Raw genomic sequence first — 16,747 nt, 5'->3', positions numbered from 1 at the left:
TCATGGTGAATACTGGCCCCTTCCACAAGACAAATGCATCTGGAGAGCGCATGCCTTGCTTCAAGCCTCATCATGGTGAGACTGACAGAGGCTGGCTCAGGCCTTAGCTTTCTCTCGGAGGAGGAGGGTGAGTGCTCCCCACTCAGGCAGCCCTTCCGCCGTCCTCCCCGGGGGCACCCACACCCTCCTCCCTCCTCACAGCCAAGCGGGAAGGCGAGGCTGTCCAGGAGCAAGCATGGCCTGCACACATTTCAGAAAAGAACGCTGCAGACCAGGTGTGTCTGTTTGCAGGCTGACACAACCGGCCAACAAGGTGTGCCCGGAAGGTTGGGGACATGCTCAGGTGCCCCGGCTGGAAGTGGTTGGTTCCCAGGGCCCTGCCTGCACCTGGGAATCCCCAGCCTGGTTCTGTGAGTCAGGGAAGGCTGCACCCAAGGGGTTCCCAGCCAGGGACACTTGTTCACCCCGAAATACCCAAAACAGTGGCTCTCAGCGTTGGCTGTCATGGAAACCACCTCGAGATCTTAAAACTACAGGGATGCTGGGCCCCAGCCCTGGAGAAGCTGATGGGATCGGTCTGGCTGGGGCCTGAGCACGGGATTGGAATGTCACTGGTGATTCTAAAGTGTGGCCCAGTTTGAGGACTGGCCTCAAGGACACAGCCGGGAAGTGGAGAAATAAAAGGACTTCTTCATCTGAATGACCTCCACCCAGAGAAAGATTTACCCCACGTTCTCAAAATGCGAGGCCCTCAAACACGAGTCCAATTTCAAAAACAAAACGCTCTGCCGTAGGGCAGCTCGTGTTTAATGTCAGCCACGGTCACCAAAGCAAAACAACTGACACCATCGGCTCCTGAGAGAAGGGGCAACATGACACCACCTTCAGACGCTGCCCTCCTCCAAATAGAAGCTAGCTCTTTCAAATGAAGACATTTTTCTGGATGAAAACCTCTATCTGATTTGTCTCTTTTGTTGGAGACTTGAGAAAACGTCACAGGAATCATTGCCTGAACTGCCCTGAGCCTCAGTTTTGTCATCCGTTAAATGGGGATAAAAAGAGTCCTTACTTCACAGAGTCCTGGAGAGGCTAATAAGGTGGTCAGCCCATCCTGGTTGTAACAGGAAAGTCCTGCCTCCCAGAACACCCTTGTCCCTGGGACAGATGTCACCATCACTGTACCTTACCTGTGTATTTGCTAAAACTACAGCTCCGGGGCCCCAACCTGGCTTTTTGGTGAGAATCTGAAATGCTGGCGGGTTCCTCAGTTGAGTCTTACCATCAAGGAGCTTTCGGGGCGGGGGGGCACTGACAGAAAATCCTATGTAATAAAAGGCTAATATGCAAATTGTCCCCACGGGTGGGAGTTTGACCGACCGGGAGTTAGACTTGCACTGACCACCAGGGGGTGGTGTGGAACATGGCAGGTATCGGCAATGTGGTGCTGGCCGTGGGCGACAGTAGAGGCGATGCCGGCCCCGATGGACCCCAACAAGTGTGGGACCATGGCTGGATGGTGAAGCAGGCAAGCAGGCAGCACCAGGCCAAGGCGGGTGCTAGCGGGGGCCTCAATCGCCCTGCTGGTCACCCCACAGACAACAACCAGTGGTGGTGGTGGATGGGTGGGGGCAGCAACCAGGTGGTGCCAGGCCAAGGCAGGTGCGAGCAGGGGCCCCAATCGCACCACTGGTCACCCCACAGATTGGCCCTGATCGCCGGCCAGGCCTAGGGACCCTACCCATGCAGGAATTTCATGCACCAGGCCTCTAGTACCAATAATAATGATGGCGATAATCCTAACCATGCCAACACTTGCATGGGCATCATCGTGTGCCAGGCCCTTCCCAGGGCACCTTGCATAGATTAATTTAATTCTCACAACAACCTCTTAAAATGGGGGCTGTGGTTATCCCCATTATACAGATTAGGACACTGAGGCCCAGCAGGGCTCAGTAACTTGCCCAGGGTCACATACTCAGGATGAAGCCTGGCAGGGATTCCAAACTCAGGGTTCATCTCCAGAGCCCACATCCCTGCCTACATGCTGCACTGCTCTCTGCCCAGAGCGCCCAGCACTGGCTGGCACATGGTAGGCCCGTCCTGCACGTCTGTTGTGATTATGTCACCGTTCTATTCTTTGTACTATCTTTTGGGCATTAAAAGACTTGCCATTCCGTTGCCAACTTTTAATTGCTAAGCTTTTAACTGATGTTTTAATTGTGAAGGTTTAATTGGGAAGCATTGGCCTCACCTTGTGTAGGCTGAATATTCATTTCTGCTGATACTGACATTGGACAATAGGTGGCCTCAAACATTTTTCATAACCTCAAACCCCAACTTGGACTGAATTTAACTTGAATACTAGGAGCTTTAAAGGTTGTGTGAAAAGCTGCATTTAGGGAGACAGAGTTCGGTGTGTGTGTATTTGTGCATGTTGCCTGGGTCACAACCTTTAACCTAGGAGCCTCAGTTTTCCCATCTGTAAAATGGTCGTGCTGATTGGCTGTAAAGGAGTGAATTAGTTTACTGCAAGCAACCCTCTTAGAACAGTTTCTCAACACATGGACAGCACTCAGCAAATTTGTTGTTATTACTATTTGATTAGTATGGTTGTTAGAGCTGTTATTGTCGTTATTTTTATACACAGTGGGTTCAAACCCTGGTCAGTCTTACTATGGGTAACATATAATTTCTCAGCCGCCTCAATCCACTTATTTGCAAAGGGATTGTTAAGCTTTCCAGAAAGCTGTACATCGATGATAAAAAAATAAATAATAAATAAAAATAAAAAATTTTAAGAAAATGAATGTGGCTGTCTTCCTTTTTTTTTTTTTTTTTCCTAGTAAAGCACAGAGATTAATTAAAACAAAAGTACACTCTCAGATCAGGGAGTGTGGGCGGACTCGAGAGGTGAGTTGCCCCCATGGCTGTCTTCCAATAAACCAACATTTGAATTTCATATCATTATGATGAGTCGCAATCCATGATTCTTCTGATTTTTCCAACCACTTTCTGAATGTGAAACCCGTGCTTAGCTCACTGGCTGTACCAAACAGCCTGCGGGCGGGCTCTGTCCCTCAGCTGCCATGTGCTGACCCTGGTCTTGAGAATTCAGTGTGATATTCATAATGCCCCCTTTGTAGATGGAGTGATGACCTATTGTGATTACGCACACCGTGGATTTTACAAATAGAAAAACTGCAAAATACCGAGTGTCCAGTATGTGTTAATGCTGCTCAGCTTTATTCCTGGTGCAATTAAAGAGCCTGTCAAATCCCCCGATCCTGTTATCTACCAGATCCCCCGAGAGAACGGAAGGTGAGATCTACGACCCTTTCCGGCCTCGGTAATTTCTGCCAACTTGACGTGTCAATTTCCAGGGCATAAAAACTCACACGGCGGGCGAGAGGCCCATGGGACCCTTGGAGGTGCAGTGGCTGCTTTCAGACAGAAATCAGGCCTGGCTTGTATTCTGAAAGCTGCCAGAGCGGGTGGGCCCGTGGCCAGGTGTTGGAGGTGGGGCTCCGCTGGAATCGCTTTCGGTGTGTGAAGTGGTGTTTAGGTAGCCAGGCAGCAGGTCTAGAGCAGCTGGAAGAGCTCATTCCTGGGACCGGACGGACTCTGGGTCAGATCCGCGCTCGGCACGTGTCCTGGGTGGGTTTGGGAGACTCGACTCCCTCCTCTCGAGGGAGGTGATAAAGCGTGGAGCTTCCCAGCGGTCAGGAGCACGGCAGCCTGTGTTTGCATCTTGCCTCTGCCATACACCTGGGTGACCTTTGGGATGTAATGGAACCTCCTGGGACTCAGAGCGAGATGATGACACCTGTCTCACAAGTGCTGTGGGGCCACATGAGAAGATGCAGGAAAGGCACTTCGAAATCAGAGCGTGGAGGACAGCATGCTAAGTAATTGCTGGCTGTTAGCATTGTGATTATAACAAGGCTCAGAGGCTCAGCGATGGTGTGAGCTTGTCTGGCCCAACATGCCAGGTGAGGGTAGTTACCAATGTGGCGTCCCTCCCTCCAACCAATAAGTAATGGTTAGCACGTGATACGTGTAAATGCAGCGTGGAGAACAGGAGATGCAACGGTGGGTAAGACAGACAGTCCTGCCCTCGTGGTTCTTACGATGTATTGGGGGGAGGGGCAGAAGTTACATATTCAGTTTTGCCCTCCAAGTCTGGGCCAGTCGTTACTTGGGCCTCTTGTCGTCTACCGTGGCCCCCTCTTGCTATGTTAGCAATTTATTTTATTCATAGCATCATATCCTGTGTCTTTTGCTTAACAAGCACTTCTATATTGCTTCTTATGAGCTAGACATTATTCTAACCACTTAGCAAGAATTAATTGATTTAGTACGTAGGATTCCTGTGAGGCACAGAGAGGCTAATTCACTCACCCGAGGACACACAGTGACGAGAGGCAGAAAGAGGGTTGAAGCTCAGGTTGTCTTGCTCCAGCTTTGTGCTCATAACCACCTACCAAGCTGCCTTGTCATCAGAAATGGCCTGGTTTGTGGGTTTCTTGTTTATTTGTTTGTCCACCCACCACCACTAGCCCCCCCCAACCCCCAGGTTGCAGCTCTGTGAGGTCAGGGGCCTCATCTCTTTAATTCATAGTTGTAACCCTAGTGCCTGGGGCAGCATAAGATGCAGAGTTGGTGCTCAGTATATATTTGTTGAATCAGTGAATGAGGAAAATATAGTCAAATAAATATATAATTACAAGTAGTGACGAATGCTATATAAAAAAAAATCTTGTGCTAGGATGGGTTTTAACAGGGAGCCTAATTTAGTTTGAGGATCAGAGAATGCTAAAAATTGTAAGTATTCCTTTAATCATCTTCATCCTAAAATCTCCTGGGTATAAAAGCTGTGACCGAGAGGGAAGAAATGCTACCCACACTGAATACACTGTTCGTCATGATAAATATTTACCCCAGAAATGAAACGCAATTGAAAACCGGGGCTGCATTTGACTTGAACTTGGTGGATTAACGGTCTAAAATGTCTCTCTCCCCCAAATAAATGTAGGCCATGGTGATGACATGCCACAGTCACCTGTCAGGTCTCTACTGTTGTTTGTCTTGAATTTTAATTTCTCTCTTTTTTCTCTCTTGCAGGAACCATGGGTAACCAAATGAGTGTTCACCAAAGAGCTGAAGAGCAAGAGAACGATTCAGAAACAGACGCTCATGAGGTAGAGTAGTTGCGGTCACTGGACATGAGCTACCACCAGGCAGAACGGGGGGAGGAGAGGGCAGGAGGCAGGGAGGATGAATAAATGGCCTGCTCAGTGCTCACTTCATGGGCCCGCTCTCCCCATGGCTTGTCCTGTTGCATTGAAACCTCCGGAATCCATCACGGAGCTTGGCAAAAACGCAGGCGCTAGGGCCCCACGGACACTCCCTGAATCAGAAGCGGCAGGGCTGGGAGCCTCGGGATCCTCTGTCTTTAAGGACCTCCAAGGTGATCCCTCTGGAGCCCATGTGACACCTGCTCCCAGGTGGGTTTGGGCCAGTGGTTCTCAACTGGGGGTGATTTTGCCCGTCCCCACCAGGGGGCACTTGGCAATGTCTGGAGACATTTCTGGTCGTCACAACTCAGGTAGTGCCACTGGCCTAGTGGGCAGAGGCCAGGGATGCCGCTAAACGTCCTCCGTGCACAGAACAGGGGGCAACTGTCACCGTGCGAGGATGACAGCCCCGAGGACAATTGGTCGTTCGAAGCCTCGCTGCACATCAGAATCAGCCGGGACCCAGCGGCCACCCAGGACCAAGTGCATAGGAACCTGTGAGGGAGGGAGGCCAGAGCCCTCGTGTGCAGCCAAGGGGGCAGGGGGCAGGGGGCACTCGTTTAGGAATTCATCTTTGAAAGACTTCTCTGGAAGCCTTCTCCTCAGGTCTCCGTGGCCAGGGAGCGGAGAGCCGGCACTTCCACCATCAGGTGTCAGAGATGGCGTCAGGGTGAGACCTGGAATTCCTCCAGGAGGAAGATGATGCCTGTGAGCGAGCACTGATCAGATCACAGGGGGAATTCCTGCTCGGAATGGAAGGCTGGGTTTGAAGAAACGGCTGAAAACTCATAGCGGGTGTTCAACCTGACCGCACACTTTCATTACCTCGGACTTTTAAAACCCTGAGGGCTGGCCCCACGGCCAGCTGAAACCCTCCGGGGGGGGCCCGGCAGCAGCAGGTTCTAAGCTGCCCGGTGAGTCCATGTCTGGCCCGGGAGCCTCTGGCCTCCAGGGCGAGGCGGTCGCAGGGAGCCGAGCCGTGTGCTGAGCCCATTCGGAGGTGCGGGCTCTGCCCAATGTACACCGCCAAGAGGTTCCCGACTCTTACTTCCATCAGGAGTTGGAAAACAGTGTTGATGGAATCTCCTGGTTTTTAAATATTGGCAACTGATTCCAAAATGCTTTTTAAAATTCTGTGAGCCAAATAAATCTACTTTGCACCCCACGTATTGGCCCTGGGAAGCCGGCTGTAACCTCGGGGCCACATGGTGACGTGGGCTTGATGTTTCACTTTCGTGAATTCTTGGTAGAGTTCACGATAAACTCGAGAACACGGGCTTACTTTAACAACGAAAACCATTTAAAAAATGTAAAGAAAGGAAAAGTCTTCTGTGTCCCCCCAGGAAGGCCCCACCTTTTAGCTGGTTGCTGCTGTTTAGTCTTTTCGTTTTTATTTTTCTCTGCACTTATTAACGGCTTACACTACTAACAGAATCAGCAAAGCACTTAGCATAACATTATTCTTCAATTAATATCAACTATTAGTGGTATAATTCAGATGATTTTATTACTTAACTGACCTGACATACCATTATTTTCTCTATTGTGACTTTTTGCTTTCCATGTGTGTATATGTGTATGTCTGTATGTGTGTACACACACACACACATAATCTTCTTTAATATCTACAATAAATAACAGAAAATAAAAATATCAGGTCAGGGCCCTAAAACTGGAAAAAGGCTGCAGCATGAGGTGAGGGGAGTGTGGAGCAGGCAAAGGCTGCAGCGAGCTCCCTGGGTGCGACAGGTGTGTTGACTAAGGGCCCGGCTGTGTGTGCAGGACGGTGGGGCGAGGTTAACCTCACAGGCTTCGGAGTCACGTGCTGAATGTTCCCCACTGATCAGTGAGCCTGGGCGTCCCATCACCCGTGGGTCCCCCCCTGCTGCGCCCGTGGGCTCCTGAGCTGAGACGCAGACAAGTGGTGTTCTCAGGGTCCCGGGAATCCAGTCTTTAGGGGGGAGATGGCATTTCTCGAAGGGAATGCTGGGAGTCCCCAGAAACACGGTCTTTAAATTAAGTGTCATCTTGGGAGGCACCCCGTGGCCTTGAGGTCTGACTTGACTGATACTGACACGTGTCTGTGCAGGTGGCGTCAAAGAGGGACTGTGTTCACAACGGGACCCCGGTGATGGTGTCAACCTACACGGTTCAACTCTACGACGAAGGTCAGTGCCACGGGGCCTCTCGGGACCGGGACTGCTGATCCTGGTGACGGGGAAATGAGACGGAGGATCGGAGGCCCAGGCTCACCTGGACACACCTGTGTCTGTCGCCGGGGGTGCCTAACAGTGTCCCAGCGGCTGGTTTACGCCACTGAAATGGGTTGTCGGGCAGTGCGGAGGCCAGAAGTCCCAGCTCGAGGTGTCGCAGGGGTGGTGCCTTCTGAGGGCTGTGGGGGGCCGTTCCCTTCTGAGGGCTGTGGGGGGCTGTTCCCTTCTGAGTGCTGTGGGGGGCTGTTCCTTTCTGAGTGCTGTGGGGGGCTGTTCCCTTTTGAGGGCTGTGGGGGGCTGTTCCCTTCTGAGGGCTGTGGGGGGCCGTTCCCTTCTGAGTGCTGTGGGGGGCTGTTCCCCGCCTCTGTGCGAGCTCCTGGGGCCTCAGGCTTCCTCGGCTTCCACGTGGTGTCTGTGTCCCCACAGCATCGTCCTTCCGTGCGTCTGTCCCTGTGTCCAAATCCCCCCTCGTATAAGGTGCGGTCACACCGGGTTTTCCTCCTCGGTGACCTCATATGTACCTGGTCATCTGCAAAGGGGGTCACGGGCACTGGGGGTGAGGACTCCATCCTCTGTGGGCACACAATTCAACTGGAACAGCTCTCAGCTCTCCTGGTGCGGGACAGCTGAGGAGGCCAGATTTACGGGAGATGAGATGAAAGCAATGGAGTAAAATCACCCAGTGTGGCGTGTGGAGGCAGACAGGCCCCCTGGTTAAAATCCCTGCTCTGACCTTCCCTGTAAGCCGAGCCTGGCTCCCTCCATCACTGTGCAAGCTGTGCCGTGTCCCTGACTCCCAGAGGGGTCCTGGGCCAGAGCATCCCGGCCACAACAGGAACCGTTAGACCTGCAGATTCCGGGGCCCCAGCCAGACCTCCTGGATCAGAAGTGCTGGCGGTGGTGACCCCCATGTTTTCTCGAATGCCCTCCAGGGATTCAGACTCTCCCTCAGACCCCTGCTTCTGAGGCCCGGCAGGCACCTCTGGGCGGCATAGAGAGGACTGGAATCGCTCCGTCTAGAACAGTGGTTCTCAACCTTCCTAATGCTGCGACCCTTTAATACAGTTCCTCATGTTGTGGTGACCCCCAACCATAAAATTATTTTCGTGGCTGCTTCATAACTGTAATTTTGCTACTGTTATGAATCGTCATGTAAATATGTGATATGCAGGATGTATTTTCATTGTTACAAATTGAACATAATTAAAACATAGTGATTAATCACAAAAACAATATGTAATTATATATGTGTTTTCCAATGGTCTTAGGCGACCCCTGCGAAAGGGTTGTTCGACCCCCAAAGGGGTCGCGACCCACAGGTTGAGAACCGCTGGTCTAGAAGGAGCCACTCAGCTCCGGGCCGGCTGCCCTGCGGGAATCCCTCAGCAGATAAGAAGAGGTTGCAATGAAAGCCGGATTTTAGGAATTTCAAATGAAGTTTTCCAATTCAAAAAAATCTAAACACTGCGGGCGAAACCCCAAGCGGGCCACATCATAAATGCCAACCTCTGCTATTGTAGTTTTTTCCTACTTCACATCTCTTAACAAAGGTCGCTTCTTTTTTTAATCACCACCACCAGTTATCCCAGCAGGAAGCGTTAAACATTTAAACCCTATAGCCAACTCCAAGCGTGCTTGCTTGGCTCTGGGCTCACCAGGCATCCTGCCCACGATAAAGTGTTCCTGTGTGTGCTCACAGGGAGGGGCCACCCGGGTGGGAGGTCACCAGTGGCCGGTCCCCTTTTCAGCTCTATTTTCTCCTCTTAAACCAATAGACTGCCCAGGGGGTTAAATCATGAGTTCTTTTTATTTTAAGTTTAAATCCTCACCTGAAGATATTTTCCCATTGATTTCTAGAGAGAGTGGAAGGGAGAGAGGATGGGGGGAGAGAGAGAGAGAGAAACATTGACCTGTGAGAGACATATCGATTGGTTGCCTCCTACACCCACCCCTATGCCCCTCCCCGGGGCTGGGGAACCTGCAACCAAGGTATGTGCCCTTGACCAGGAATCAAACCCTCAACCCTTCGGTCTGTAGGCCAACACTCTAACCATTGAGCAAACCAGCCACAGCCATGAGTTCTTTTTAAAATGACCTCTGAGAAGATAATCCTTCCTCCAAAGTTCTCAATATTGTAATACAAACTGTATTTATTTTTTAAATATCTCATTAGAACTCTAATGAAGCAGCTTGCTTTGACTCAGAATACTCGGTGCCTAAATGATACCCATACCTGAAACTTCTCTGGCCCAGATTCTCAGATTTCTGAGGATAAATTAATGCATTGCATTTCTATTTTTAAAGTCTTTCCAGAGCCCTCGGGTTTGTAGGCTGACCCCTTGGAATAACTCGTTATTTTATGACTGATATCTAGGAATGTAAGCTGATGATTGTAGGAATAATATGTAAATATTATGAAACAACTGATGTTTACTGAATACCCACCACCTACCACCTGCCGTGTTCAGTGTCTTCCAGGAAACATGTCATTTGATCCCTACAGCCACTCTGTGAAGAAGGCACTGTGATTTCCTTGCTCGTTTTATAATCATATTGAGGCACAAAGAGAAGACATAGCCCAGTGGCTCTCAACCTTCTGGCCCTTTAAATACAGTTCCTCATGTTGTGACCCAACCGTAAAATTATTTTCGTTGCTACCTCATAACTGTAATGTTGCTACTGTTATGAATCGTAATGTAAATATCTGATATGCAGGATGGTCTTAGGCGACCCCTATGAAAGGGTCATTTGACCGCCAAAGGGGTCTCGACCCACAGGTTGAGAACCGCTGACGTAGCCTGACCAGGTCAGGTGTTTCATAAATGACGGGTTCAGCGTTAAACCCAGGCCCTTCCCATCCACAGTGTGAATTCTTTAACAATTGCCCTGAGCTGCCCTGGAAGCCAGTGCTCAGTCCCCGCGGGATAGCATGACTTTCTTAGGAAAGAAAACTGGGCACCGGACGCAGTGTCTTTCCTGCACTGAAGAGGTCAATGTCCCTCCCTCCTGACGCCGGGCTGCCCTCGGCCTGTACTTGATGCCGTTTCATCTTCCTTAAACTCTTGCACATTTTTTCATGGAAAGTGAAACTCTTTGGTATGTCGTCTGTTTGCTCTAGGAGAAAACCTTTTATTGAAACCAGATTCAAGATGCGCTGGGTTTTCCCAAGCTTCCTCCTAGGGAATGAAAGCTCGGTTCTGCTCATCGGAAGGGGAATTTTATTCTTTCCAGAATAATGTCCGCAACGCGCGTAAACTATCCCCATCTTTGCAAGAGCATAAAACCTGTCACTCCAATGGGTTTTTATTTTAATTTTTTACTGGTTTTAGAGAGAGAGGAAGGGAGGCAGAAAGAGAGACACATCAGTGTGTCATTCCACTTATTTATGCGTTCATTGGTTGGTTCTTATATGTGCCCTGACCAGGGTTTGAACCCCCAACCTTGGCATGTCGGGACAACGCTCTAACCAACTGAGCTACCCGGCCAGGGCTCCAGTGGATCTCCTTCTGCTCACTCACGAAGATTGGATTTGTGTGTGTGAGTATGTGTATGTGTAAGTTAATGTTTTCAAACATGTTTGTTTTTAATGTTTATCTAAGGCAGCGGTTCTCAACCTGTGGGTCGCAACCCCTTTGGCGGTCGAACGACCCTTTCACAGGGGTCGCCTAAGACCATCCTGCATATCGGATTTTTACATTATGATTCATAACAGTAGCAACATTACAGTTATGAAGTAGCAACGAAAATAATTTTATGGCTGGGTCACAACATGAGGAACTGTATTTAAAGGGCCAGAAGGTTGAGAACCACTGATCTAAGGTCACAAAGGACTGTAATCTCATTTCCCCAAGTGGATTTCTTTCCTCTTACTGAGACGACAAAGTTATTTTCACTTCTATCCAGCTCCTTAGAACTCACTTCCTCCCATTTCGTTCTCTTCACCTTCTTTCCTCCCATACTAACTGCCTCCCAGGCAGACTTGAAGAGCCTGGAGACTCCATTTCAAGGAGAGAATTGGTTGCCACTAATTGGCTAGTGAAATAGGTACTGACCAAGCCCCTGAAATTCTCTCCAAGTCACTGAGTATGTACATAATTTAAACTGGCATAAGTGAGTCGGGGGCGGGTGGGGGGATTGTTAGCCCTGTAATGGTAAAGCCAGCTTCAGGCAGAGCTGGATCCAGGTGTCCAAATGCTATCCTTGGGCCTCTCTCTGCTCCCTGATCTTCTGGCTCTGTTTTCATCTGTGTTAGTGTCATCTGCGGGCAAGCATTCCCAAAAAGGGATGGCCAAGGCCACCAGCTCCGATGTACCCCCTACTTGTTTGCCAACCCAAGCACAAAGGGCAAAACTCTGTTCTAATGGCAAAACTCCCAGGTTGATTAGTCTTGCTCAGATCATGTGCCCACCTGGGAGGTGAGCATTTTAGCAAGGGAAATAGAAGCTCCAGGGCATGGGCGTGGTTATGCACTCACCCAATTTGGGGGGCAGAGCTTCGATGTCATGGAATGTCCCATGTTGGAGTCCTAGATCTCACAAGTTATCAAAAAACACTTCGCCCATTCTCTGATATCAAGAGCGATGGTTTGCATCTGTTGTAATCTCTAAATGCATTGAAGTCTCGTCTGGATCCTGGGATATAGGAAATGCATCCTTGATCAAAGCAATATATTGGCATTTTTAAAAAATCCGTCCACAGGAAATGCTTTTCAGAGCCGTTTTCTGCGGCTGTAGCACTCGCCTCTGTTCCTCTGGTTTCCAGCCAGAGAGAGAGGAAGAGAGGAAAGGGACCGAGAGAGATCAGTTGATGCTCTTGGCATTTTGAAAAGCCCTTCCTTCTTCTGAATTGTAGTCTCTCCCTTTCTGTCAGCTGTTTCCTTTTCTCTGGCATGGACCAGCCCCGCAATTCATTTATATTCACTCTGACACTTCAGCCGCTTACTGGCTTTCTTGGCACCCGACATACTCATCTATCACTTTCTTACTCCCACTCTTCCCCTCCCTCCTGTCCCCTCTGAGAGTAACATTGACCGTGATGATGGATTCTGGGACCACAGGGAAAAGGCTAAGAAGAGCTGGAAGTTATGGTCAATGTTCCTGCAGGCGGTTCCTTGAGGTCTGAGTTTAGGAGGAAACCCTGGTGCTTGCCATGGGTCCCCGGTGGGTTTCCTCTGTGCTCCTTGGAGCTGAATGGGGAGGCTGCCCTTCTGCACAAGAATCCAGCTCTCTCCCTCTCTCTCTCTCTCTCTCTCTCTCTCTCTCTCTCGCTCTCTCTCTCTCTCCATGTTTGTTCCTGACTGTAGACACTGGGAGATACTAGAATTTGGCAACACTTGCTAATGGGTGGATATGTGTAGTATGCCTCACTCCATGTTCATGCCCACTATGAGCAGACCAAAAGATCCTCCGTTCCCCCTTCTCTTTCTCTCTGTCTTCGTACAATCAGATATTTAAGAAGTAGCTGTCGCCCAGACGGTGTGGCTCAGTGGTTGAGCGTCAACCCATGCACCAGGAGATCACTGGTTTGATTCTCGGTCAGGGCACATGCCCAGGTTTCAGGCTCAATTCCCAGTAGAGGGCGTGCAGGAGGCAGCGGATCGATGTTTCTCTCTCTCTCCCTCTCACTTCCTCTCTCTCTCTCAAATCAGTATTTTTTAAAGCAGTAGCTGTCAGCAAATTATAAAGCAGAAAGCAATGTTGGCAAAGGCGTGGCAGAAACCTTAACAATAATCACAGTATCTGCCAACTACCAAGACCCACTATGGAAAAGGCGGTGTGCCAGGTCCTTGGCAAGAGTTTTCTCCTTCAAACGCCTCAACAGCCCTGCAAGGGAGCTACTGTTATTCCCATTTTACATATGAGGACATTCCAAATGTTTAGTGACTCGTCCAAGGCCATACAACTTAGCAGTAGAAGATCTTGATCTTTAACTGTGGTTCCAAAATGTGTAGTACATCGAATTGCTTTATAACAGGGACCTAGAGAAGAAGGCAGTTGAAGGTCAATGCAGAGGTCAAAGCAAAAGAGATGCCGGCAGCAGAGTCCTCCTTGCAGAAGGGGCGGTCCCGGGCAGCTCACCCCCCGGGTCTGACCCCACGTGCCTGAGGCCATGCGGGCCTGAGGTCTGAGTTGCCTTCTTGCGTGGACATCTGCTCTTCTAGCCTTAAAATAGAAACTTCTGAGTCTTCGTTTTTGAAATCCTTTAGTATTCTCAGCAGATTTCTAACCGTAACCTCCTGCTGTTTTCTCACTCATGAGTCCTGACAATAGCTAGTGTTCCAGGCACTGTTCTACGTGCTCTAAGAATGCTAACTCACGCATCTTCCTAACAAAACGCCTCCTTTTACCAGACCGCCGAGGCACAGGACAGGTAAGTTACCTGGATTCAAATAGGCATTCGAGCTCAGTGGTTCCCAAATGCGAGTCGCCCTCCCCCCTTCCCTGTCCCCCAGCCTCACCTCCCGCCTGCCACCAGGGGGCAATTGACAGTGTCTGGAGACATTTTTGGTTGTGACAACTTGGGGGCGCTACTGGCATTTGGTGGGTTGAGGCCAGGGACGCTGCTAAACACCCCAATGCACGAGGTGGGCCCCGTAACAAAAGACCCACCCAGGGGCCAGGAGTCCCAAGGCTGAGCAGCCTCTTCCAGAAGCGGAGCCCAGGCTCCTCCCGCTCCTGCCTCCCAGGGGACATCGGGACAATGTGCGCCTCAGGGGTCCCTGCGGAGATGCCCGAGGTCCTGAGCCTGAGCCTGGGGAATGCAGCACCTGGTGGGGGCTTTCCACCACGGCTTCCTCCTCGGACCTTCTGTCCCTCTCTCCCTGGAGGAGTAGGGTCGGGGACAGCTGACAGCCACTCTCTGTTCTGCAGGGTGATGGCCACGGGCCGTGTGCGCGGTGGCGTTTTGTGTGTGAAAGCGGGGGTCGTCCGTCACCCACCCTTTGCGTTTCCTCGCGGGCTGGGCTGAATGACGGCTGTGTGTGTTTGTGTTTGCAGTGGATTTGGGAATCAGCGTCCAGGAAGACAGTGCGGCCGCTTCTTCCCCAAAGACAGTGGAGACCAGCGCCGTCGCGGGTGCCGGCGGGAAGAATCTCGGGAAGGAGGCCAAGCCCCGGGCACCAGCTGCTAAATCGCATTTTTTCTTGCCTCTCTCTCGGCCGGTACCAGGGCGTGCCGGAGACCGAGGCGAGGATTCATCGGAGCCACCCCGCGCGCCAGGGCGGCCCGATGTCAGCTCCGCGGGCGGCCTAGGGGACAAAGGCGCGAGTGACAGCATGGCCCTGCGGCCGGCAGCTGCGCGGGGGCCCGGCCCCGATAAAACCCCCGGCCGCACCCCCGCCGACCACCACGGCCTCGCTGCCACTCGGGGACCCGTGCCTCGGCCACCTGAGTCAGGGGCGGCGGCCCCCTCCAAGCCTAAGGACGCCGGCTTTTTTAACAAACTCTTCAAACTGGACAAGGGGCAGGAACAGGCCCCCGCTGTCAGCCACCAGGAGGCCGAGTGTGCGGCGCGCGAGAACCAGGCCTTCGACATCCCTGCGTGCCCCGGGCCGGCCCACGATGTCCCCGCAGAGAGGGTAAGTGCTGGTGGGACAGTCTGTCCTGCTCTGGGTGCGAACTCGGGCCGCTGGGTAGGACGAGGGCACACAGAGGCCTCTGCAGGCACCGGGCCCTGGCAGGTGTCAGGCCCTCGCCCCCCGCAACAAGGAGCACATTGTGGCGGTGCCTCCCGGGCGTCGGGGCAGAAACATCTGTTTGCAAACAGTCACAGCTGTGGCATCTGTTTTATGTAAAAGCCAGCGGAGGTGAGTTACATACAGATGAATCCGTCCTTCCATTTATCAAAGGGGAAGCAAGACAGGTTGCATCTGTGATCGATGGCGGCCGGAGGGAAAGGCTTAGTAGGATAAAAATGGTTCCTGAAGACTTAACTAGCCTCCGCGGCTTAGGGGCTTCCCGTGGAACACATTTCGTTTCTTACGTTTCATAGCCCGGATTGATCTTTAACTGTCTTTTGCAGTAAAGGGTGGGTTTCTGTAAAGAGCTTTTACCGCTATGGGCTGACTCTGTTATGTACTAATTATTTTCCAACAACCCGGAGTAATACCTTTGTAAAAACTAGATTTTTTTTAAAGGAGGTATCCAGAATTCATTTTCTTTTCTTGACACTTTTTGGCCTGTACAAAGAAAGGCGCCAGTTCTTTTGATCTTAAGAAGAGCATGAGCTTTGAACCATGAAAATATTTGTTTGTGTTCGGGGAAGAGAGAAGAGATCCTTGAATGAAGAAGGAAATAAAAATGAATACATTGCCTTTTAAGGGATTTGTTTCCTTAGTTAATGGACTTTTAAATGACAGTATTTTTCAGACTTTGGGGTTAAATCAAGTGCCTCTAGTTGAGGTTAGAACCAGGAAAGCATTAGCGGGGCTGAGTTATTGATTATACGCTCATGTGTCAAGATGACCAATATATTTGTCTTAATAACAGCTAACTGCACAGGCATGCTGCGGATGCTGACACTGGCTGCTGTTTGTTGAGCACCTACTATGTGCCAGGCTTTGTTCTAAGCACGGTACATAGATGGTGTGCATTGCTCTGCAGTTTCACCGCATCTGGGGTAGTGTGAAGAGTTACATTGTAAATATTAAACAGCAGCTGAAAATTCTGAACTGTTAAAACTGGGAAAAGATCACTAGGCTCACGTGTTTAGTTTCTTAACTATCAGTATTCTTGCTGTCCTGTAAAAGTTGATTCCAAGAAATACGATATTCAAATGTTCCTTCAAAAGTTTAGAACAAGTGCCCTGCAAATGCCCTCTTCCCCAAATGCACCAATTCGGGAGCCCATTGACCTGCTTTCTGTCTAATTCAAAGTAGGTCTGTCCATGCATCCAGGCCCCAAATCTTTGCTGAGTGTGCCACAGCGAGGCCCGGGGGAGGCCCGGCCTCATGGTGGACAGGACAGAGCGCTTCTGTCCTCAGAGAGTGTGCAGTCCAGCAGGGAAGAGGATAAAAGCCCCACAGGTGTTATACGAGGTGTCAGGTGTCTGCTGGGGGCAGGGAGGAAGGAAGGGGGGCAGGGAGGAAGGAAGGGGGGCAGGTGTTGGAGAGGGAGCCCCAACACGGGAGAACTAGCCTCGCTAGCCCAGGCAACAGTCCCTCACTGTATAACCCCCTCGCAGAACGGTGCTTGTGTCGGGGCTATAAACGGGTCATCGAAATTCATGGATGTCTGAGAAGCT

At 50.8% G+C, this 16,747-nt stretch overlaps 1 protein-coding gene across 2 annotated transcripts in view; it reads left to right on the top strand.

The window, feature by feature from the left end:
• Window positions 1-5,126: 5,126 nt before the first annotated feature.
• BCAS1 (breast carcinoma amplified sequence 1) overlaps window positions 5,127-16,747 on the top strand; it is a 61,030-nt gene continuing 49,409 nt past the window's right edge. For both annotated transcript variants that reach the window (XM_023762730.1, XM_023762729.1), the window contains exons 1-3: window positions 5,127-5,203; window positions 7,398-7,462; window positions 14,503-15,083. In XM_023762730.1, coding sequence (XP_023618498.1) covers window positions 5,127-5,203; window positions 7,398-7,462; window positions 14,503-15,083 — 723 coding nt within the window. The remainder of the gene's footprint in view (window positions 5,204-7,397; window positions 7,463-14,502; window positions 15,084-16,747) is intronic.

Source organism: Myotis lucifugus, unplaced genomic scaffold, assembly GCF_000147115.1.
Source record: "Myotis lucifugus unplaced genomic scaffold, Myoluc2.0 scaffold_258, whole genome shotgun sequence".
Taxonomy (NCBI): domain Eukaryota; kingdom Metazoa; phylum Chordata; class Mammalia; order Chiroptera; family Vespertilionidae; genus Myotis; species Myotis lucifugus.
This window is presented reverse-complemented; position numbering and strand designations above follow the sequence as displayed.